This window comes from Archocentrus centrarchus, chromosome 16 (assembly GCF_007364275.1).
Source record: "Archocentrus centrarchus isolate MPI-CPG fArcCen1 chromosome 16, fArcCen1, whole genome shotgun sequence".
In the NCBI taxonomy this organism is placed as follows: Eukaryota; Metazoa; Chordata; class Actinopteri; order Cichliformes; family Cichlidae; genus Archocentrus; species Archocentrus centrarchus.
In genome coordinates this window covers 8,309,902-8,335,818 of record NC_044361.1, presented here as the reverse complement: position 1 = coordinate 8,335,818, position 25,917 = coordinate 8,309,902, and the positions used below count along the sequence as shown (strand labels likewise).

Below are 25,917 nucleotides of genomic sequence, written 5' to 3'. Positions count from 1 at the left end.
AGCTGGATTGTGTGTGTTAATTACCTTGTGGTCGTGTGCAGGTGTTTGTACTCAAAGAACCTCCATACGGGACTCTGCCGCTTTCTCGGCAGACCGCAGCCATTACTTTGCGGACCAGCGCGGTGAGCGCACGCACATGCGCACTCACACAGTTGTCCTGTGGCGCTCCCAGCTTAAACTCCGAGAGCGGAAACAATGATTTCATATCAATCCACAAGGCTTAAAATGAAAGTCAGTTTATCGATAATTTCAGTTAGTTTTAGTTAGTTTTGTAAACTCACAATTCAGTTTTAATTAGTTATCGTTTTTTCCTTTTAATTATAGTTTTTATTTATTTCAGTTAACGACAATGTTTTTTCAATTTCAGTTTTCGTTATTTCGTTCGTTTTCGTTAACTATAATAACCCTGGTTCCCACCATGTGAATGTCTGAAACCGAAAAACAAAAGTGTTTTTTTTTTTTTTTTTTTGCTGTTCATAATCTTGAGACGTGGTTGATAAGCAGCCAGTCATGTCTGCTCTCATTTGCTTGGTTTGTTTGGACTTACTGTATTTTTGAGCTCTTTGTCTGCTTCGTCTCATTTGACTTGTCTTGTACTGTTAGTGCTCTTTATCTCCTTTACTGTTATTTTAATGGGTAATTTAAGATTTGACCACACTTAGTTATCTTGGAATGTTTACACTCAGCTGCCAGTTTATTAGATACACATTGCTAAAAATAGCTAAAAGCTATTTTTCAAGTGAATTTGCAGAAAAAAGAAAAGAAAAACCCACCCTACTAAAGGTTATAATGTTATAAAATAGTAGTATAACAAGCAAAACAGCTATAACATTAAAACCATAAGACAAATATTTTAGGTCATCTTTGTCCAGTAGGGCAGGGACACGGGTCCTCTGGGGGTGTCCTGCAGTGTAAGGCACCAGGATGTTGGGAGCAGGGTTTTGGGTGGTTTGGGACTTTAGTGCATCAATCCATTTTCAACTGCTTATCCAGGGCCGGGCCGTGAAGGCAGCAGCCTAAGCAGAGAAGCCCAGACCTCCCTCTCCCCGGCCACCACATCCAGGGGAAAATCAAGGCATTCCCAGGCCAGCGTATCCTGGGGCTACCTAATCCAGGAAGGATGCTACTCAAATGTCTGAACCACCTCAGATGGATCCGTTTGATGGGGAAGAGTAGCAGCTCTACTCTGAGTCCCTCCTGAATGACTGTTTTCACCCCATGAACAAGACCCCAAATTACTTAAACTCCTCCACTTGTCCCTGACCTGGAGTGGGTACACCACTGTTGTCCCGCTGAGGATTATGTAGCTGAGCTATAACAAAATAATTTGGTGCATCTGTGCCAAACGTCATATTTAACTGACTGATTTAATTGACTAAGGTTCCAAAGCAAGGATACCTCATTGAATTAAACACCCATGGCCTCAACTCCTCTCTCCTTGTGTGTGTGTCTCTCTCTCTTGCTTCCTCAGTTTGCATCTCTGATGGCAGGGAGCGGGACACGAGGAGAGGATGAGAGTAAAGGAACTGAGGATGTGCAAAATGAGAAATGAGAGAGGGGTATATCTCAAGAGTTTCACTTCCTGGTTAAAAAAAAGGTAAGAAAAAAGAAGGTCCTGCTAAGAGCATGGAGTGCCATTAATATAAGGTGTACTGTCTCCATGGAGTACCCTCTGTTGTTGTGTTAGATGTTAAAGTAACCGGTATGCTTGGATCCAAAGTTTCCCAGAAGAAAAATGATCAGTGTTTGTCACCTTACCTGTAATGATTTTAATGTTGTGGCCGATCAGTGGATAATTCAACACCAAATAACCACACACTAAGGCCTCCAACCTTCATGTCCAGAAAGTTTTCATTATAACCTTCATCAGGGTAGGATTTTGTTTTTAAGGGCTAAATACTTTACTTTTAGCTAAGGGGACCTAACAAACTGGCAGCCGGGTTTACAGTAATCTTCATTAGTGGTATCAAACTTTTCTGGGGTAAAAAACTGAGGTGTTGATCTACAACTGCAACTTTTTTACCTCCTGTGTTTTTTAGCTTTTGCCCAGGCAGGGTATAAACATCAGCCCCTCACCAGCTGCTACGTGGACCACGAGGCTTTTGCTTGGCGTGGTGCAAACTTTTCTCCCCGCTCCATTTACCCTGCATAACCCTTAGACGGAACACGCGGGCCTGCCGCGCCCTGCAGGCTAATTCAGGATATGTAAAAAAAATGCTCAGAGACCCACGGAGAATGTACTATAAGTGACCACAACAACAACGCCAGCGCAGGGTAAGGTTTCGATCCACAATTCTGTCCCCTGTTGTTGCGGTGGAGACAGAGGAAATACACACACACACACACACACACACACACACACACACACACACACACACACACACACACACACACACACACACACACAAACCCAGATTGGGACATGGAAACAGGACTAGATGAGGGCAACTGTCTAGGTCCTCCATTTCTGTTACACTGTCTCCAGGTGACTCTCTCTTTCCCTCTCTCTCTGAACGCACACACACGTACACACATGCACACACGCACACACACACACGCACGCACACAGGGAATGTGACTGTCTCATTCTAAATATCTCAGACTGTCTAGAAAAGCCCAAGAGGCACAAGGAACAGCATAAACCACAGAGACGCCCTCCCTCCTCTCAGGGGACTGGAAAAAACAAAACAAATTTGTGCGCTTGTACTTTCTGTGCTGTGAGGTCTGGTTTGAGGTTTAAACTCTATGGTGGAGTCTATTTTATGGAAATTGAAGAGGACTGTTGAAAAATAAAGATCTGTGATCAAATCTTTGTGATTTAATACAATTTCATAAATGGTTCACACACCCTCCTGTACACAACAGTGAGATGGCTCTTTTGCAGCACTGTAACAAATGGTATAAAAACTGTCCTAATTGTGTACATGTTTAGCTAAAACTAATATTATAGTGTGATATGTCCAGTTGCTGTTGGACTCCAACCAGGTTGTTCCTTGTCCCCATTTCTGGTTATTTCTGATTTTGCTGATTATCTGGTACTATTCATCGTACAGCGTGCAGTCAAATGTGAAATGTCTTGGTTGTTTGTCTCCAACTCCAGGTCTCAAAGAGGTCATGAATCTCTGATTGCTGGATTACAGTGAATTGTTTGGTGGATTAACGTGAGTTTCTCCCAAAGTGAAGATTGAAATCAGACACTAGAAATGGTTGAATCAACATGACTTTTTGTTTCCTGTTTTTTTTTCAACTTCAGGGCTGCTAGTGGGATTACATTTTCTCACCTATGACTTCTTCCAGAAACCAGCTGGGGAGGGGGGCGGGGGGACATTTGGATTTTGTAGCTTGCCACAAGCTCCAAAAAAAATGGATGCTGATGAAAATGAGTGTCCTGGCAGTCACGTATTAGTTTCCAGTTAGTTTTTGTCCGAGCAAGAATCTTATTTGAAGCTATTAGAAGTACGTGCCTTTAGGAAACACTTGCTGCCTTGAGTGAATATGTTAAGACACAGTTAGTAATGAGTGAAATTTGACTCTTTACAACCTTTTTACAAGTTCTCTACCTTTAAAAAGTTATACAGCACTCTGTTAAAAACTTAAACGTTGGTCTTCAATCTAAATGAGTTTTGTAGTAAGAGGAATATCTGGGGTAAATAACATCTTTTTTAACCACTCCATCAAAATCCATCAAAATCTGACCATCATCAAGCTATCATGAATATCGTGAATTAAAGGCAGGTGTAAATTTAACTGAATTAAAATCTTTTATCGAATGGGACTACTGCTGTGGGCTATTTATCAACTTTGCTGCATTTATGAAATTTATAAAACAATCATAATTGAAATTGTTTACTTATTTTTATTACCAACAAAATGGAACAACTGTGACGTGGAGTAGAGTGGCTGTAAAGCTGTGAGTCTACCTGTGTTTGTGCAACTTATCCAATTAAAAGAAGCCCAGTTTGATAATGACAAAACAAAGCAGCCTAATAATTATAGCAATAACACTAAAAATATTAGCCCGTTTCAATAGACTCTGGATCAACAGAATCACAGGCATCTTTTTTTCTTTAGCTGCACACAGCACCGAACCCTCAGACATGTAAACACAACAATATTCTGCTGATTTCTTTCTGCATTACTCTTTTGTTGCTACTTCCCTGCTGGTGAAATCTGTCCACGTGTTTTTTCCTGCAACTTTTCTTATCTTGGATTTGGAATCCATAGATAGGTGGGACTCAACGCAAACACATGTTAACCCCTGCTCTACTGAAATCTAGAAGATAAGTTACAAGGTGATAGATGTAAAAAAAACACTTAACAAAACACACACACACACACACACACACACACACAGGAGGCTGAAGCAGGTAGAGTAAGCGCTCCGGCTCTCTCTCCCCCTGATTTCCTGCCCAAAGAAGTGCAACAACAGAGTTCAGATCGTCTCCCTCACACATCAGACATTCCTCAGATTCCTGCTGCAGACCTGAAGCTGAGGTCGAGGTGCAGTCCGACAGACGAGACCATCGGCCTCCCTGCTGCCCCCCATCAAAAGCATAACAGGAAACAGTAGTCCCGAAACTACTGTGTACACTATGTAGGTCATACACACACACACACATACACATGCACACGCAGTTTAGTGCAGCTTTAAACACACGTGTCTTCAAATGTGGTCAAGCAATGGAACGTGTCATCTCATTAAAGCGTACAGTGACTTTTTTCTTTTCAGTTTTCTTTTTGCAATTTTGGCAAACAGGAAATACTTCCAGCTGTTTCATGTAATACATGATCGCAGGGAGATGATAAGCAGCCATGTTTATCGCATGACCTTACACATGACATATACTGCATGTTGTACTTAAGTGAAACCTAATGCACACCTTCATTATGTGACAAAAGCATCCACTCTGCTGAGGCCAAAACTCACAGTGTCTTGTCACTTCTGAGTCATCTCAGTGGTTGACATTTGACCCAAACAGATTTGTTTTATTCTGAGTGTGAGTGTATCACATGACATCATACTTCACACAGCTTGAACTGGGTAATTACTGACTCTGTGTGTGTGTGTGTGTGTGCGCACTGACCTCCAATAGCTTCACACCTTGACGTCATCTCCCACAGCACCAGAGCCATGGAGTAAATGTCGGTCTGTTTGAAGGACTCAATGTTCTCCAGATTCAGTCGGGCCTCCAGCACCTCTGGTGCCATATACCGAGCAGTGCCCACCTGCAGAGCAGAGGCAGCAAGAAGGGTTAACACACAAGAGGCGCGAGCAGGCACACCCAAACGTTAAAGAGATTATTGTGTTAGCTCTAAACTTACTCACTCTTGTCCATGAAGAAATATAAAAAGACATATTTGACATTATAAAAGAGGAAGATGAAGTCTACATGTTTCCTTTTCTGTTTGATGTGTGTTGCTAAATTACACATAGCAGCTACCACACCGTTTGCTCTATACAGGTTTCAATGTTACTGTTGCGCTGCAGTGTTTCTGTGTTTCTACTCCAGAGCCATTTCTTCACCAGTGAGACATGGAAAAATATATATTTTTTGCAAGTCTATGGAGTCCTACATTTAATGCCCAAGTCAACAGCCAAGATCAACAGGTTTTCAAACACGTCCAGAAAAATCTGATCCAGGTCAAGTCCCAAGTTTCAAGTTCAGTGCTGAATCAAGAATAGATAGTCCTGCTTCTGGTCTCAATTTAAACTCAGTGGTTAGATTAACATTTTGGAACATACCTTCTCCCAATTTGTCACTGAGAAATGAAGCGATACCATTCTCATCATATGGTTGCGACTCAGAGCTAATAGTCTGCAAGCCTTGGAATTTGTTTGCCAAGTTTCAAGTCATATCACAGCTCAAAAAATAAAACAAAAAACAAAAAAAACCCAGCAAACCCAAAATCACATAAACTTAAACAGACTTGTTGCACCCATCCTGGGAAATGAAAAAACTCACTCATATTTTTTACATCTGTTCATTTTTATAAACATATTGACCAAATTTGTCAAAAATTTGAGCTTGGATTAAAAAAGAATTTGTTTGAAATCACTGGGCTGTTCTCATTTTGTGAAGTTAAGTTTGACGTTATCACACTTTCTTTCCTCCCAGTGAAAATTGAACAGCTTCGCACATTTTAAACAGTGATGTTTTTGCATGAATCAGAATCATCACTTTCCCACCAGCAAACGGTGACTTGCACTGTTGTACTAATCCAAATGGCTTTAAGCTTCAAGGTCAGATGTGCGAACAGGTCAAACAAGCTAGATGATAGCAAGATTTTCCAAACCCTGACGCTGCTTGCTGCACGGCAAGCCTCGTGAAATGAAAAGGCTTCTTCCCTTTCCACCACAGTGAAGGTCCATGCAGAGAACAGCTTTGCAGCTGTTCTGCATGAATTTGTATGTTTGCATAAAATGAGTGAATGATCCTTTATGTTAGAATTAGAGAAGGAAGAAGGAAACTTTATGCCACTGTGCCACGTTTTACTACTGCTTTAATAACCCTCAAACATCTGAGAGTTACATAACATCAAATTTCCCTTGTACTGCATATGCAAACATATAGGTGATATAGTATCTGGTTTTGCAAGCGGTTACATTTTGATGCAGACAAGAAAAAGCTCAACACGCATACACGCCCATGCTGCAGTTATGGGCGTGTAAGCTACTGTACTAGCTGGGAATTTCCAATTTGTGAGTGGCACCAGCAGCCACACTGAAGAATCATACTTGAGAATGTGAATGGATCAAACGATCACATGGCTCAGGAAAAAAAAATGAGGGAAAAGACTGAACAGTCTGGATCTTTTTGTGGTTACAAATACTTGTTGTCAGTTTGTTGTAACTTGCCATTTATTAATCATAAGGAAATATGAACACCGCCCTGCTGACAGAATGAACTGGGGACTGTTGAGAGTTCGCATGTCAAAACAAAGCTTTTACCTCTCCGTTTATCCCTTGATTACCCATCAGTCTGTCAAATTGCTTTTGTCAGCCAACAAAGACACATTATATCCAAACACACTTTCAGGAGAAAGTCTTAGAGAGAGGAAGGCCAAACAAACACAGCCAGCTCATATCTGACCAAAGACCAAACCAAAGCATTTCTAATAACAAGCTTTCCCTTCAAAAACTACAGCCAGCAGTAACATAAGTAACAGTAATTAGCTCCACTTTAAACAGCCACAAATCTAAACCCACAGATGTTTGTCTGCTGGTTAGATGCTTTTAATGTTCACACCTGCTGACATTTTTGCTGATCATACTTCTAATCATATTTCTGTTTTTACTTGTGTTTCAATGCCATTGGGTAAAAGTGGAACGCATAATGATATCTAACCTGCCCGCTGTTGGCGAGGTCGTCCACTGACAGGCTGCTGTCCAGACAGAGTCCCAGGCCGAAGTCGCAAACGCAGCACGTCCCGTCGTTCTTCACCAGGATGTTGGAGCTCTTCAGGTCTCGGTGGACTATGGGCACCTTCAGAGTGTCAAAATGAAAAGTTGTCAGTGTAAAAATAACAAGCAGCAAAATAGAGAACAAAATGGTAAACAGCTTTTAAATCTTTCATATTATACGATGTCTGTGGTCTGACTAGGCACTAGCACCAGTGACGCTGCTTGTGTTGATTTTCTGATGATGTGCTGCTTTTTACACAACTCATCCAGTTTTTCACGCAGTGTCTGAGCACCATCTGTTTGACCTTTTAGAAAGCTTTAACCCGACTCGACGCTGAGAAAGTTCCGCCTCGTTTTACACTTTACACTTTCACTTAATTATAAGACTGGTACTTGAGCTGCTGGGGGGACCTCCCTTCTGCTGCTGCATGTTATTAACCTTTATCTGCTCTCTCCCGTACTTCGTGTTTCGCTCTGTTTGTTAGTCATAGTTTCTTTATGAAAGGGAATTCTTGCTTGTAGGAGATGACAGGATTATTGAGGTTCTCACTCTTGTAGGATATTTACTTTCTAAAGAACTATGAGATGTTAGGGTAGCACTACATAAATCAACTTAAATGAACTGAATTAATGCCACAATAACAATTCTCTGCGGGCAATTAATATTTTGCTAAAAACTTGACACACATAGCTGGATTGCTGTCCCAGAAATGTTGAAAATATGTTTTTTTTAAAAATGTGACAGATTTATACATTAGTATTACGCTAAACCTTAAGCTATTTGATGCTTTTTCTGATCTATCACACAGGCATATTTGCAATCTCTTTACCTTAGGGCGTCCACAGGGGAGGCGATCGCTGTGGAGGTGGGCAACACCCCGTGCCAGAGAGCTGCTCAACACCTGCAGCTCCTGCCAGCTGATCACATGATGTGTCAGGTGCTCCTAGAAGGCAGAGAGATGACGGGATGGATAGCATTTTGAGAAGTTAGAAAATGAAATAACAGTTCTCTCGTATTGGGAGACTGGATGGTTGTTTTCTCACCTGTAGGTTTCCTCTGGGGTGGAAGGCCGTGATAAGCCAGTACTGTTTTTCCACCTTCCTCTCCTCGGCTGTCAGGAAGTGGAGGATGCTCTCATGCCGGAGGTCTGTATTGGAGAAAATGTCCTTCTCGTTCTTCCAGGAGGCGTACTCTTCATAGGGGAAGATCTTTACAGCCACTGTTTCAAACTGATCTGACGTGGTCTGCTTCAGTTTGGCCTTGTATACCTGAGCAAAGCGACCCTTTCCCACCTTTGACACAATCAAAAGTCAAGACTTTAGTAAGAATTTGAGTTAGAAGCAGAATGGCTCCACGCTCCAACTCTGAAATGTGTATGCATACCAGCAGATCCAGTTCTATAGGCAGCGGCTCGGTATTGTGGTTCAGGCTGTTGGCGTGAGTCGAGCTGCTGTCTGACCTATCGTCATCTGTCATGATGGCGCAGGCGTCACTGCAGTCCAGCCCACCGGCTTTTGGCTTGCGCTTCTTAAAGCTGCTCTCCCATTCTTGGTTGGGCCGCCTCTGCCGACGAACGCGGCACCAGTAGAACATTCCAAAAATCACCATCACCATCACCAGCAGGGGCAGCAGGCTCACCAGAATTACAGACGTCACCGGATCGCTTACAGTTGGATCCACAACTGGGACAGAGGATGAAATATAGAAGAAAAAGTATGAGCAACCTTAAGAGCCCCGACTCTGAAGGAAGATGCGCAACAAGAATAATAAAAAAAAAAATTGTGTCATTAGAAATGGAAATTTAATGAGATGGTAGCAGAATGCAAAAATTCCCCATGCAAGAGCTAAACTGCATGTGGGTGGACTTTGAACTGAATCATGAAAGTCAGCTACGAAGATTCTGGTGAATATTGTTAAAAATGAGTCAATTGTTTGTGTCAAGCCATTTTTTTTGTATTCAGCCTGCAGCACTAAACGCCTTCGAGTTTTCCTCATCTATCAGAGGCTAAGGTGGGAAAATATAGATATTTTTGAAACTGCCAACATGAGACAAAGCTCTGATGAGGCCTCTCGGGACAGTCAGAAAAACTCTTAACACAAAGTCACTTTTTCAACTGACTGCTTTCTGGCGCTTTAAAGGACACACACAGCCTAATTTGTGTGTTTTGGGTGATGCATGCAGCAGCACAGCCTTTAACTCCCACTGGCCTTACAGTAACAGTCCAACACTTTGAGGCCACCGCAGGGAAATCGTTCTTTAAGCCTGTGCTATGAAAACATCGCTCTGCTCCCCGCTCCGAGAGGGCAATAAATCATTTACTGTCCATCATAACAATAAGCACGAGCCTGAATCTTTAGGTTTCTGATCTCAGTGGGGAGCCAACTCTGCAGACAGTCAAAAGCTGCACAGATGATACTGCCAACACAGTGAGCAGCCTTTACAGCTTTGTGAGCTATAGCATTAACTCCACCCTCCGACTCTGACTGCCAGTTGGGACAGAACGGCAGCCAACCCTCAGAGCTGCAGTGGCAGTGAGAGAACAGTCAAAAGCTTGTCTGTCTTGCCTTGGCCTGGCCCGGACTGATCTGCTCTAGCCGGGCACCTTTTCAAAGAGTGTCTCACTCAGTGTCCCGAGGGAACATTACCCTCCTGAGCGAAGCTGCCACATTGGCAAGCTGAAGGCGGTCAGACCGAGGACTGACCATTGAAGAAGTTGCTCCACCCTGCATCTATTTTGCAGTAAGATATTCCACTTAGAGTATATCTATTAGTGAGTGTTATGGAGGCCCAAAGTGAAGCATCAGCACATGAGACAAAAATAAAACTTCAATCAAGAACCTGAGGGATACTGCATGTCCATAGTTAGTACTCACACTGAACCACACGTTGCTCTATTGCCCCTTTAGACTCTACTGCGGACCATCAGTTACATAATAAACATGATGCTGTATTCAGTTGTACTTGAAACTAGGTACTGAGCCCATAAACTTATCAGGAAAGTATTTACTGAGGTCATGGCACCAAGGGAGCTGAAACATCCACACAACCAGACATCTTCTGACTACCCCTGCTGGCCAGGAAAAAGAATGTTTCCACATCTGTAGAGCAAACCCAGAGGACTGCATCCAGCGACAGCACCTGGTAAATAAATACACTAAACACTGGCCCTTTTAGTAAGCTACCTAGCTACATCTATCATACATTACAACCATAACTCAAAACAAAAAGTTAGTGTAAAAATGTTAAATAAAATGATGATTTGCAAATCTCATAAACCTATATTTTTTATTCATAGTAGAACACAGAAAACATCAAATTTTTAAACAAAATAACATTTTTAGAAAAATACTAGCCTATCATAATTTCACCATCATGCATTAACAGTCTGTAAACATCTGGAAACGGAGGAGAGCAGCTGCTGGACTGTTGGGAGAGGAATGTTTTCCCATTCTTGTCTGATACAGGATTCTAGCTACTGAGCAGTCCCGGGTCTGCTTTGTCGTAATTTGGTGATGTCCATGTGTTCTAGACTTCAGGCAGACACCGGCGGCAAAGCTTTTTCATCTAAGTGTTATAAGGAGTCTTTGCATTTTCATTTATATTAGTTTGTCCCATTTATTTCCTCTACAAATTTTAATAAAACCCCTTGAATTACAGTTAAAAGTCAGCACTTCAATCACATATTGATTATTTGATTTACAACCCGCTGTGGTGGTGCACAGAGGGAGGTGAAACCAACACAGATAATGCCACAAAAGCACAAGTGTACTATCTGCCAACCTATAATTAGTGTTAACAAGCTCACTTTATTAGCGGTAGCTTAGATATTTACAGTAGAAGTGGCTGCAGCAGGCAGCAGCTGGAATGTCAGACAGCATCTGATAGCCTACACGTCCGTATTTTGTGAGGTTTGGAGCTACGTAAACACATGCATCTCAATGTTTGCTTTTATTTGCGATGTCGCCCAGCAAAGACTAAACTATTATGTCCCGTAAAAACTCAAGACTGCATTTGTCATGTCAACGCTTGCTCTGATCTCATTTAACTGTCTGATTTCAACCGTCTGACTGATGCACTTTCTCTTCAAATAAGTACACGAGGAATAAATATTATCTTCATTTTTGTGGTTGTGAGAGTGTAGGTGTGTATTTGTGTATGTGTGTGACTGCATGTGCGCACGTGTGTGTGTGTGTGTGTGTGTGTGTGTGTGTGGGCATAGAGCACTAAATCATTTTGAGATTGCTTCAGGCAAAACCGCAGATGCTGTGAATCAAAAATACTGAACACACGCAGTTTCTTTTTAGACTTGAGACAACATCAAAAGTCCGGCAGTTAAGTGGGCTGCAGAATAAGACCGCCAGACAGTCTCACACTTCTACTCAAATTCCACGTGTGTGTGTGTGTGTGTGTGTGTGTGTGTGTGTGTGTGTGTGTGTGTGTGTGTGTCTGTGTGTGTGTGTATATGCCCTAAGGGTTTTAAGACTTCTTAGAGGTTTTTGGGGTTTTAAGTTTATTTCCTTGTTGTCTTGCAGCCATGTTTGGAGTGCGTAAGAGTGTGTAGTTAAGGTAGAAACAGCAATCACACAATCGCACAGTGCCAAGACAAACTGGGAATAGGAATCATGTTGCCTTTTCCAATCAGGATGCCAAAGTGTTCTCATGCGGCGCTTAAAGAGGTTTGACACATAATTCGGGCAAATACAGGCATCCTCGCCTCCGGCCTGTAATTACTCACGTCATCAGTGTGCATGTGTGTGTGTCAGGAAGTGAATTCTGGGATTTCGAACCCTGCCATCTCTGACTCACGCTCTTAATGCTTTAACCGATTGCTAATTACTTGGATTCTTATTACGTTTAGTGAAGTTACGAGCTGGATATTAAAGAGGAACCATTTTCCTCGGAAAAAAAGACAGAGCCAGACATGATTTCATGTTTGAAACAGGTGATGGGTGGATAGATGGCAGCCATTATAAACACAGCGTAAGCAGAAGCACACTTCCAACAGGGCCACGCTGTGCCAGTTTGTCCGCTGTGCCAGCAAAACACTTAAAAGTTGAAATATCAGTATTCATCCTGATTTGCTTGAACGTTTCCATTCATAACCACTGATTTTGGTAATTATCTGGCCCCATCAGGGAAAACTGAAGGTTGTACATCAAGGTTCAGGTTTTGTAGAGGTTAAAAGTAAATGTGTTGCATTAGTGTAAAGTTTCCCTACAACACTCTGAAAGAATAAGTGCATACAGCTTTGCCTGTTCCTGTGGCATTTGCTGCATGAACCAAACGTAACAGTATTATGGAGACTGTAACAGCTAACAGTGAATCCTCCGTGAATCGCCACCTTATCGTGGTGGAGGGGTTTGTGTGTCCCAGTGATCCCAGGAGCTATGTTGCCCAGGGGCTTGTCCCCCTGGTAGGGTCTCCCATGGCAAACTGGTTCTGGGTGAGGGTCCAGACAAAGAGAGGTTCAGAAGACCCCTATGATTGTAACAGCAAGGGAACAGTTTACCTTGCCCGGGATAGGGTTACCGGGGCCCCACCCTGGAGCCAGGCCTGGGGAGGGAGCTCGAGGGAGAACGTCTGGTGGCCGGGCATTAGCCCGTGGTGCTCGGCTGGGGGCAGCCCAAAGAGGTTACATGGGCTCGCCCTCCTGTAGGCCCACCACCCGCAGGAGGCGTCGCAGGGGTTGGGTGCAATGTGTGTCGGGCGGTGGCCAAGGGCAGAGGCCCTGGCAGATCGATCCCCGGCTATCGAGACTGGCTATTGGGACATGGAATGTCACCTCTCTGGTGGGGAAGGAGCCTGAGCTAGTGCGTGAGGTTGAGAGATACCAGCTAGATATAGTTGGGCTCACCTCAACGCATGGCCTGGGCTCTGGAACCAGTCTCCTGTAGAAGGGCTGGACTCTGTTCCAGTCTGGAGTTGCCCTCGGTGAGAGGCGGAGAGCGGGGGTGGGTATTCTTGTATCCCCCCCGGCTTGCTGCCTGTACGTCGGAGTTTTCACCGGTGGACGAGAGGGTAGTTTCCCTGCGCCTTCGGGCTGGGGAACGGGTCCTGACTGTTGTTTGTGCTTATGCGCCAAATGACAGTTCAGAGTACCCACCCTTTTTGGAGTCGCTGGGCGGGGTGCTGGAGAGTGTTCCATCTGGTGACTCCATAGTCTTGCTGGAAGACTTCAACGCTCACGTGGGCAATGACAGTGAGACCTGGATGGGCGTGATTGGGAGGAACGGCCTGCCCGATCTGAACCCGAATGGTGTTTTGTTTTTGGACTTCTGTGCAAACCACAGTTTGTCCATAACGAACACCATGTTCGAACATAAGGATGTCCATAAGTGCACATGGCACCAGGACACCCTAGGTCGCAGGTTGATGATTGATTTTGTAATCGTATCATCAGATCTGCGGCCGTATGTTCTGGACACTCGGGTGAAGAGAGGAGCTGAGCTGTCAACTGATCAGCACCTGGTGGTGAGTTGGATCAGGTGGCGGGGGAAGATGCTGGACAGACCTGGCGCACCTAAACGTATTGTGAGGGTGCGCTGGGGACGCCTGGCAGAAGCCCAGTCCGGGAGATCTTCAACTCCCACCTCCGGCAGAACTTCGACAACAACAACTGTTAAAAGGGAGTTTTTCCCTTCCCACTGTCACCAAGTGCTGCTCATAGGGGGTCGTTTTGTCTGTTGGTTTTTCTCTGTAATTATTGTGGGGTCTTTACCTTACAATATAAAGCACCTTGAGATGACTGTTTATTGTGATTTGGAGCTATATAAATAATATTGAATTGAACTGAAATGAATTGCTAGGTGGGTGGAATCATTACTCATGTCATTTGTGTCTCCTGAGTGTGCAAACATGTTCACCATGCTAACTGTTGTGAAGTGAACGCTTGTGTTTTGATCTGGAGATCTGCTTCCTCAATGGAAGGAAGGAAGGAAGGAAGGAAGGAAGGAACCAACAAACAATCATATTAGGCTCACAGCTCCATTTAATAAATAAATATTCATGTCAGAATATTTATACATGAGATTTATTTCATTTAAAAAGTATTTACTATTTTTACCGGTGGAGTTTGAACCCTCCTAAATGTATAAAAATAACTTGCTTTTATCCAGGCTGCTATCACATTATGGTGAAGGATGGAGGAATCCAGCCACAGACAGGCTGGTAACACTAACTATAAAGTGAGTATCATACTTATTCTTTATTTGTTATGGTAACAGCAGAGGCTCCACAGCTCAGACTACATCATAAACATAGTTCACATCTCTCTAGCTCCACATCCCCTTCCTCCAACATCCTTCAGTTGCTCTGTTTCCATCTCATCTTCCCATCTCAATCTGTTTTAGCCACCATTCTTTTTGTCTCACACTGTCCTTCTCCTTTTCCTTCTTTTTATGCATCTAAGAGTTGGCTTGCTTGAGTCATTTCTCTATAAAGCACTCTGCTGTGTGACTGAATGACTGATGTATTCACTGATGACAAGCCAAGATTCCGTAGTTAAGGAAGAACTATAAAAAACATGGATAAAAGAGAACATCTTGGAAAAAGGAGCCAATTTTATATGTCTTCTTCTCTTCTCTTCCCCCTTTTTTTTGATCAAGAAGCCATTGTAATTATTATTTTTTTCCATTTCCTACTTTTATCTATTGTTATTATTTATCATCAAAATAGAACCCTCACTGGCATCAAAAATCCCCTCTTCATGTCATGAGGAAAATAGTGTTTATCACGAGCGATGCCAAAATAAATGAAGAGATGACTTGGAAGAGATCCGGCCACGTCTGTGCGAAAACTCAGACTGTAAGTAACAAAATCAATTTGTTCTACCTTTATCTCATTCCTCGCATAGCGTGCTTCTAAGCATATAAAACTGACTTGCACAAGAGCACAGCTGTGAATACAGCACTAAAACAAATAGCATGTTACTATTACAAGGCTCCCTTCCCACTCAAAAGAATCCACAAGCGCCAAAACACATGTGCAACTGATACTGACTGGAAGGCGGTGTTAGTCTGCGCCAAATCATTTTTTTTTACAGGCTCTTAATTAAAAAAACAACTGCTGTGTCACACAGAGAAGTCCAGGCCTCTCCGGGCACAAGGGATCATCTCTGACCACTTCTTATGTGCTTGGCTCAGTGGCTGGGAAAACACAGGAAGTCAAAATGAAGATTCACAAGTAAGATTTGGTAAGATTTGAAAAAGCTTTGGGAAAATTCCTAAACAGCTGATGCGATTTTTCGCCAGGCCAATAAAATGCAACAGGCCTAATTTCATGGCTGCACAACGAATCTATGAGGCAATTTTTTTTTTCCCCTTTAAAATACACTCATTAATAGCCAATTAAACTGATTGGGTTTAAATGGACTCTCAGTTTGGGCTTTGCTCTAAATATTGCATTTGGCTGTGTTCAAAAAAAGACTTTAATGAACTATAAACTGTGATCAGTGAAGTTGAAATTGCAGCTGCTGTTAACACTGGAGATACGGTCATCTAAATTAGTTTGGAACTTTGAGCCACATGTGAATGTATTTTTAATCATTTAGGAATTTAGTTTATTATGTGAAAAAACACCAAACAAAACAACATATGCTCAAAGTGAGTGGGTGAAGCGATTACAGAAATGGAGAATGACGTGAAGAACACAAACACTGTGGACTTTAAGATTTGCCAGTGAGCTCAGTTTGCGTTTGGTCTCAAGCCAAAGCTTCACAGTTTTGTGTTGTTTTTTGCTTACATTGGGCAGGCAATAAAACAAACCTTAAATGCTGCAGTGACATTTTAGCAAACAATTTGCCCATTAGGGCATATATGAATCTATATCAGAACTTGTGTCTGGTGTATGTACTCAAATATCTGCTCTCTTCTTAGTGTTTTGTTCACAAACAACAGCAGTTAGTCACCAGCTTAGCCAGTTGGTCAGTGTTGGACAGGTAGTGCGGTTCACAGGCACCTTTTATGTCGTTTCACTGACAGCTGGGTGTTAAGTGTGGACACAAGGTTAATGACAGTGTAGAGAAGTGACACACACAAATATGAGCCCTAAATCCAAAACAACAAGCTCAAAGAAGCTAAAACTCTGCAGAGATGATGAATCGAGTAAGGTTAGGTGATAATTTTCTGTGGCTTCCTAATTATAAATGACACCTCTCACACTAGGCATAGTTATTTTGCTATAAAAATAATGATTAGTGCAGCTTTAAAGCTTTATTTAGCCTGTGTGATAGATTTGCAGGGCTAATACCCCGTGGCTACATCTCTAAAGTGGACACAGCTGTGCATCTCGCTACGAGCAGCTCTGATAAACAGCAGCACTGATCTGTTTTGTCATCTTAACACATTGAGCCAGTGACAACACAGCACACATTTCCCCATCTGATTTACTCCTAACAGGCTTCTTGCTGATCTGTCTATTGAACACAACAAGCCGTGTTTGCATTTGCTGCTGTGGTGTCACAATGTTCGCTTGCTCATAGTGACACATTTAAGACATCTGAACCCACAAGCGCATTCGCTCTCTCACGCAGGGAGAATCGACATGTGTTGCTCTCAAGCAATAGACCAGATGCACAAACACTATTGCAAGCATGTCACAAGAATGCAGGGGTAGAACAATGTGAGGCATTTGGAGAGGAATAAGCTATGGCAGAGGTCCAGCAAACAAACATGGACTTCCTGCTGCATGCGTCCTCAATGGGAGGAAGGAACCACAACCCTTACCCTATGGGACCTCAGTGTGTGTGTCTGTGTGTGTATGTGTGTGGGTGTGTTTCAGAGAGACATTATGATTTACATAAACTACTGTACACATCCTTGAGAGAACACTCGAACATGCCAAAATCTGAATGTGGAGCTGATGATTTCAGATGTCAGACTTCCCTGCAACAGCACATCTTTATAATCCACACATATCGCACACAAGAAGAAAACATTCTTACTTACTGAGCACAGCAAAGAAATCTGGCATGTTTATTAAATGTGTGCAGTGGAAGAAAAATGCATTTAAATGAGAGCTCATCTACTTTCCAGGGAACTGCTGTTTGTAGATGAGGCCATGCCTGTGATGCTTTGCTCAACTGGCAACAACAATCTCACTGAATCATGGCAACAAGTATATTCTTTGCTGGATCTGTGACACTCATCACCACAAGCCAAGGTAGAAAGTATGCCGAATATTAAGGCCAATGTACTGTAGAGTGTTTAAAAGTTAATAATAATAAAGAGGTTTAAGAGCCACAGAGGCAGTTCACTGAACTTAACAGTCTACAAGAGCAAATTACAACACAACACTTTCCAGAATCATCAATTTTTCCTTTCTTGAGGTAAACCACAGGGGACGTTTTCTAACTTTCTGTTTAGCAGAAATCAGCTCCACTTAAAGCTGTGTGTACAGTGTAGCTCGGTTTACATTCAAATGAACTTATTTGCTGCCTGTTTTTATCCACGTGTGCTATTTGAAAACTAGGAAAAGCTAAAACATGGTTATATAACTAACAGCGTGCCAGCCAAACCTCAAATGGTGAGAAAGTAAGTATAGAGCATACTCTGTGACGTCACATACTGTACCTCATGTTTGCCATCATTTATCCTCATGCTTCTGTTTCCAACTCACTCTCTTTTTATATTATTTTACACCTCAGCCAAGAATGTAAAAGTTGTCATTGTCATTTCAATTTTTGCCATTTTTCCTTCTTCCACAAACAGCAGTGTGGTCTGTGGGTGTCCAAGGAGCTGAAAATCCAGCTTTTCCATGTACTTATTTGTATAGCACTTTTCTTGTCTTTTTGACCACTCAGGCTTTATCTGCATCAGCAACAAAATTAGAATAACCAATTACCTTAAAATGTTGTGGGAGGAAAGCAGAGCAGCTGTAGAAAACATACCAGCCAACGGGAGAATGAAGACCCTAGGAAGGTTCTTCTCGCTGTGAGGTAACAGCCATAGTAGTCACGACTGTCACCGTATATGTTATAATGTCTAATGAAGCTGTGGAGTCTCTGTATGCTGTGATAGAGACTTTGGAAGTGACAGACCTAATGCACCAAATCTAGACAATGGAGCATCAGGCAGTGACCATCTGAGGTCAAAGCTAATAAAGCCAAAAACCTCTGCATATTATTGCTACGTTAGGCACAAAAATGAAGAGACATTTTAAAGGGAAGAAAGCTGCCTTCTTACCCTTACAGCTCACAGGTCTTTTGATCGGTTTCACTTCTTAACCGCCCTGCCCACATTAGCTGCAGCATGCGTATGAAAGCACTGAAAAGACACGGTTTAGCCAGTAAGGCGGGAAGAAGACGACTCTAGTCTGGTTTAATAACACCAGCACAGGAGGAGAATAAACAGCTGTTCTTTAACAGAGTCTACCTTACTGTCATTCATTACAGACCTGTTCAGAGTCTACGCAGCCTTTCTCCATGTGCTGGAGATGTTTCTGATTTGAGTTAAACACAGACAGGAAACCGTATGTCTAAACTCTGCAGTGTGGCTGGCCTACACAACAACACGCACACACACACAACACACACAGACAGACATACACAGAGACACAGTTTTTCCTCTCAGCACCGTGAGAGGCACACAGAACCCAGCTGTGTGTCTATGACCACACTGAGGATTCCCCGAACTTTGTTATGTGTGATGCAAGTGCTGCATTTCCATTTCCTGTTTGTGGTGACGGTGCATTCTCAAATCATTCCACAAGACAGTAGCAACTGTAATGAGACCCTTAAAAAAATAGCCACAACATTTTGAACTTTGCAAGCAGTCTTACTGTACGTGCCAAAACACACTCTGTTTCCTTGTCAGTGGTTTGAAGAAAGGTTGGAGAAGAGCGAGAAGAAGCAGGGGTGTGAGAAGATGATAGAATGAAGAATAATGGCTTGTCAGTAAATGAAAGTAGCAGTGATGAAAGTGACCGAACAAATAATGTGGAGAGTCAAAGAACAACCGATTGACTTTCAAGTCAAATATGAGGAAGGAGTGTTGATGTGTTGTTCTAAAAGCTGTTGATTTTAGGGTTGATCAAGCATGTGTGCAATAATGGCTGAAACGAGATGAAAATGAACTGTTTGCTATCTGTAGTCTTTTTCTGTTTTCTGTTTCTTTTGCCACACTTGAGCTGGTGTGGTTAGAATAAGTTCTTTGTTTTTTCTCCTGTGTAGCCAAACACTTTCAAAACAAAATGCACAAAAACATATTTTTTAGAGAATGGAGCAGTTTGCACTTTAAAAAAAAAACAAACAAACAAAAAAACAGGAGAAGGAGCCAAACTGTTTTGAAAGACCCCCAATTTTGCAGTACTGTGCTGCTAAAAATGACTGAACCAAAAAAGTTGAAGTTTGTGAAACCAAAAGAATGAGCTGAAAGATTCTAAACTGGGAAACTCCAGAAATGATCCTCTTTGGCTTCAGGAAAATGCAAACGCAGCTATAAGTTAATTCAGATTTTTTAGGTACTCACTTGGGGAGAATATTAATCTGTTGTTACACTCCTCTTCAGCACAGGAGCAGAAATGAGCCATCCCGCTTGTTGTGTTCTTTTCCTTCATCACACAGGTGGAGCTGTTGTAGTCATCCAGCATAACGCCGTACAGCGGGATGGCTGGGTTGTGACAGAGAGTTTCTATTGAGAAACTGGTCTCATTCTTCCTCCTTAAAGACACAGAGGTATATTACTTAGCAGTTGATACCTTAAGGGCCATCTAGATGCCATCTAGTTAGTTAATCACATCTCAGAGATGAAGATAGTTTACGTCTCTTGGGTACCTACCAGACAGAAACACAGACCTCAGCGGAGTATTCACAGGTGGATGTGATGGAGCAGTTGGTCTCACAGGTACCTATGCCGTTGCAGGAGGAAAGCCTCAGATCACAGAACTTACAAAGTTGATGCAGGTGATAAAAGGGAAGACCTGCAAAACACACACACAAAATATGCATTAGTTTCATGTTCCCATCAAGTGCTGCCATCACAGTGGCCAAAATGTCCTCACCTCTATAAAAGGAAACAAAATCTAATTGGTGAAGAAATGTATGACACTCCAAGATCTTCGCACTAGTGGGGCTGCAAATTTCTGTCAGTATATTTCATGGGGGATGAGGGGAATGACTCGCCCATCACTGGGGGTGAGGTCACTGTGGTGGTTAAACAACTCCTTGGTGGCAGGGCCCCTGGGGTGGACAAGATTCGCCCTGAATTCCTGAAGGCTCTGGATGTTGTAGGACTGTCTTGGTTGACACACTTCTGCAACATCACATGGAGATGGTGCCACTGGACTGGCAGACCGGGGTGGTGTTCCCCATCTTTAAGAGGGGAGACCGGAGGGTGTGCTCCAACTATCAGTGGATCACACTCCTCAGTCTCCCCGGTAAGGTCTATGCCAGGGTGCTGGAAAGGAGGGTTCGTCTGTTAGTTGAACCTCGGATTCAAGAGAAACAATGCAGTTTTCATTCTGGTTGCAGAACGCTGGACCAACTCTTCATCCTCTCGAGAATATTCAAGCGTACTTGGGAGTTTGCCCATCCAGTCTACATGCGACCATGGGGTCCCCCCGGATGAGCTGGTGGAGGTGGCTGGGGAAAGGCAGGTCTGGGCTTCTCTGCTTAGGCTGCTGCCCCCACAGCCTGCCCCCGGATGAGTGGAAGAAAATGGATAGATAGATAGATGGATATATTTCATGTTCAATGTGTTCACATTGTGGTGACTAGTGAAACAAGTGCCTGGAACCGAACTCGTCCTATATTTAACTGGACACCACCGAATTTAATGTATGTAATCTCAAAACTTTACAAAAATTCTGTCTAAAACTCACTGAACAGCTGAATATGAGGAGCTACAGCTTCTGCCAAACCTATTTGAAAAATGGAGCCTCAAAGAAATGCGTGACAACAAACAACAATACTCTTGTTCTGTTGCTTGTGTGTGTGCATGCCTGTGTGTGCGCAATTGTTATGAAACGTACTTGGTAAAGAGGGTGATAAGCCGCAACAATCACCCCCGGAGCCAGAGATACACTCAGGAAACTCAGGCTGCCCACAGCCACCCATGAGCACTGAAGACACGAGATCACATCCCGATGACAACCATGTGTCCAAACAAAGAGGGCGGTCCCACAGCCAAAGGGCATAAGCCCCAGAGAATGGTGGGCAGCTGCCTCGCCAGAGGCCGGTCATCCCTGCACGAGCCAGGGAAAGGCCCCAGGACCGCGGGCGCCCGAGAGCCACCCAGGGTCCTGCCCCCCATCCCCTGCACACAGAAGTAGCCCGTGCCCACCTGAACCACAACCCTCAAGGAAGCAGGCCAACAACCATGCCAAAACAGGCAGGCCCGTTCCCAGGAACCACTCCTCCTGGGTGGGCAGCAATAACCAGTGGGGAGCAAACACAGGCATAGCAAGCCCAAGACTCAGGACCCAGGACCAGCCATACATGCACACATGCATGCATGCATGCATATACACACACACACACACACACACACACACACACACACACACACACACACACACACACACACACACACACACACACACACCAACGCGGGCGAATGAGTTCCCCCAGAGCCAGCAGCCACCCCAGAATGCAGTCAACACAACCCCTGACAGTCTAGCCAGTGCCCTGGGTGCAGGAAACAGGGGTGTGAAAAGACCTGCCTGCTCCCCTATTCGCTCATCTAGAAGGTGAAAATATGAGTTCATGTGTGGGAATATGTGAGTGTATGAGGTGTAAAAAATGAGTGAGTCTGTATGCAACACTGTTAACTGTACACAATTACACATAAAGTAGGCCGGAGCACCATGAAAGCATCATCTGCCTGATTTAACTATGGTCTGAACCATAAACAACTGTCAACATAGATAGCCACTACCAGGGAAACATTTCCATCTCTTAGCCACATTATGTGCCTGGATCAGCCACCTTAAATGCGCTAAATGGGTCCAACAGAAACCAGGAAGCTATACAGAAACAGGTCAAAACCAGACTTAAGCACGAACACAGACAACCACAGCTGAATCAGTACTCAGCCTGTATTGAGCTACAGCATTTCCTTACCTCTAAATGCTTCAGATAAACAACTTTAAACTCTAGCATGTAAGCATTTGCATATCCAGATATCCAAGTGCATGCAACACTGTACATTGTACACTAGACATTATGAAGAGTAGCTTCTAAACTAAATCAGATTTTCATTTTTATTACAACTTGTGAATAAAAGACAGTTTAAACTTTTACACTTGGTTCTAAATGGTGCAGTTTTACAGGAAATTAGAGCAGAATGGATCAATATGCAACTTGCAAAGGTAAAATCATGCAAGAAATGACTCACGAGGTTTTCAAAGAACATAATACATAATGTGGCTAAATTCTAAATAGGGCACAGACTTAGAAGTGGCTATTTGTCATTTGTTTTACATGTTTGCAAAGTTTGGCCTGAAATCAGTTCTGTCTTCATTTCTACCTCGCAAAAAAAAGAACAATCAGCTCTCAGATATTGTTTGATCTAATCTCTGGATGATTGGAAGGTACTGCCTGTGGTGCCTACAGTGGCTCACGCAATCAGTTCAATCTTATCCTTGCCATTCTCCTTTGCATGGCTCAAACCGCCTACGCCTCTCTGATCTTTCTTTGCTCTGTGACATGTTCAGACGTGTCTGTCTGACTCCAAGCCATCGGACTGCTGGCCTAGGAGAAACTGTAAAAAACAAGCTAAGCCACGATCTCATATCGAGGTTACAGAGATTAAATATGCCTTTTAAAGCTTTATTTTGAAGTGTAGAATGGGCAGGAAGAGTTCTCTGTGTGGCTTTGTGTTCAAATAATCTTTAGTCTCTGGGTGGGACAGAAGCTCTGTGTATAGTGTGCAGGTGTTGTGGTGCAAAAGGATGATTTTAATGTTGTGGAAACTCTTCTTGTGCTGGGAGGTCTGAGCTTAAGGCCTCAATGCCTCCAAGAATTTGTCAAGGTTCAGCTTCACTGAGCAGAACTCTGAACTCCTACACCTCTGGTTCAAACCAAGCTCTGGGGCTAAAGAGTGAAGTCACAACAAAAGTGTCAAAAACTGCAGTTCCTGGAGTAGCCACTTGAGTTGGGGACATTATAAAATACCCAGGTGTAGTAGATTAAAAAGTATATTTACAGCCTAGTACGAATTCTTCATTCTTGCTGATAACTTAGCACTCCACACTCTCGTCCTATCACTTTTTCAAGTTGAGGCTTGAAAAACACCAACATCGAGACTTCAAAATACGAGTCCAGCAAATAGTGGATGGTGTTACAGTGGCTATGTCCATCTTTTATGTACAGTTTGTGTTTGCAGTCCTGATAGTGTTTGATCTAGCAGCTGCTTTACTAGCTACGCTAACTCCGCACAATAATAACTGAAAAAGAAAAAAAATGAGTCCTTGGGTTTTACCATTTATTTTCTGAAATAAATGGTACTCCAAAGTTACTCCAGCTTGAACCCTTTTTGGACATTTCCAATTTGAATACATTTTCTTTATCAAGAGAACTTCGTAGGCGATATAGCCAATACTGATCATAGTGAAACTAGACTTCGAAAGTAGAGACACATCAAAGGTAAAAGCAACAGCTTTTATTGTAAAAGACTCTCACGTGGACAAACAAAGTCTTGTGGATGCAAAGAAATCTTTAGCACGGTGAATAGCGTGCAACGAATCAAGAGCATGCGCCAGGATTTGGGCAAACATTAATCACCAACAACTGAAAGGATTTCGAACCTTAGAGGATTCAGCACTAGATACAAACCCCTCAGTAAGCTTTCAGTGGATCTGTTATGCTTGTCATTATTTTCAGATAGACACATAAGGTAAAAAGCCAAAGTTTAAAAAAAAATTAAGTCAGCAAACGTGCAAGCATGAACCTAAAGCTCTATCTTCAGACATCTCTAAATGCTCAATTTTAGTCTTTTCCTTCTCTTGGCTCTGTATGATGTCACTGACAGGAGATATCCTTTATTTGGTTATCTTAGATACACAGTTCTGCCTATGAACACAGCAGCTCCACCTGCCTGCTGCTCAAATTTGCTAGCGAAGGGCAACCAATCAGAAGAAAATTGGCTTAAACTAAGGGTGACATTCTTTTTTGAACTGTCAGCCATGAAAAGCTATTCAAATAAAAATATGAGCTGGAAATGAGTGTAATAAGTCCATGTTAAAGAAAAAAACAAACAGAAGCCAAGTTGCATTTTCCAAAAAAAAAAAAACAAATGCAAAGAGGAAAGTGTGGAGAAAAACATGGAACAGCTCATGGTGAAAAAACCCAAACCACCTCATTTGTCAAACACTGTTATACTTCCATCTTGGTTTGGGTGCTTTAAATATAAATGGCTACAAGCAGAGCCGACATTTGTTATTTTACTGCTGATGGAAGTGTTTCACTATACAGCAGGTCAAAGATGTGAAACATATGTCCATAGCAGGGTTCGAGGATGAAGAGATGGAATATTCTCAGCTGTCTCCTGAACTCAGTGCACCTGCAGTCTGCTTACAGAGGACCAGACTGAAGGCAGAGAGACGCTACAACAGGATGGTCTGAAAGCAGTTAGGGTGGGAGAGCACTGTGATTTAATTTGACTTCATGTGTATTTGTTCAGTTACTTCTGAGTCAATGAGTCACAATCACTGATTCAGAATGAAGCAGTTTATGTCAGTCATGAAATGCTAATACGGCTTGAGCTCGCTGCCTGAGCTAATGAAACATAGTGCTGTAAAGAATTCTTGGATTACCTACTTTACTTAACATCATCAGATTTTCAGATAAATACATCCTTAAGAAACTCCTTCACAGAGTGAGTAAAGAAAGATGACATCTGATATGACAGATAGTCAATTCACTCTGATGAAAGGGGCCCCCTAGCTGGCAAACAACAACAACAGCCCTCACACATCTGAAATCTAAGGCACAGACAAAACAACTGCAGTCTGTGCTATCGTAAAATCAACTGACACACCAGCACATCTGCGAAGTCCAAGTGTAAAACCCGACCAGACCAGAGGAGGGCTTCGGGCGCTCATTACCCTCCCTGTGCACCACTAAACTCCACAGATTCTCCTTTAAGGCCTCAGCTTGCAGTGTGTGTTTACATGGGTGGGTGACACCCGATCATAGTCTGCAAAAACCGGGTTATTCATTTAACAGGAAGCGCAGTTAATATATTTTCAAGGCACATTCCGTCACACCGAGCCTAGTTTGGGGCAGGACAGAGAGCGTGAAATAGCAGAGCGCTCACACCCACACACAACCTCAGAGACAAATAAAAGTGGCTGATTTAGTGCAGCAAAGTGCCACAGAAACTACATCACTCTGAATAAGTAACACAGCTAGAGTTACACACTGAGCCCACTACGAATTTTATGATGTTGATTAATCTTTATTGTACACTTGTGCAATACTGATTACACATTAAGAGCTCATTAACAGTGACTGCTGGTCTATTTTCACACTATCTATAACTGTTTTTTTATTCTGCTAACAATCCTTATTTTATGTCT

At 42.8% G+C, this 25,917-nt stretch overlaps 1 protein-coding gene across 1 annotated transcript in view; it reads right to left on the bottom strand.

Moving 5' to 3' along the window:
* Positions 1-25,917, bottom strand: part of LOC115794829 (TGF-beta receptor type-2-like) — a 36,524-nt gene that overhangs the window by 5,855 nt on the left and 4,752 nt on the right. Inside the window, exons 2-8 of the mRNA XM_030750490.1 lie at positions 20,178-20,319; positions 19,869-20,059; positions 8,787-9,085; positions 8,447-8,695; positions 8,233-8,346; positions 7,347-7,484; positions 5,085-5,226 (exon numbers count right to left, since the gene is read on the bottom strand). Of these exons, the coding sequence (XP_030606350.1) occupies positions 5,085-5,226; positions 7,347-7,484; positions 8,233-8,346; positions 8,447-8,695; positions 8,787-9,085; positions 19,869-20,059; positions 20,178-20,319 (1,275 nt within the window). The remainder of the gene's footprint in view (positions 1-5,084; positions 5,227-7,346; positions 7,485-8,232; positions 8,347-8,446; positions 8,696-8,786; positions 9,086-19,868; positions 20,060-20,177; positions 20,320-25,917) is intronic.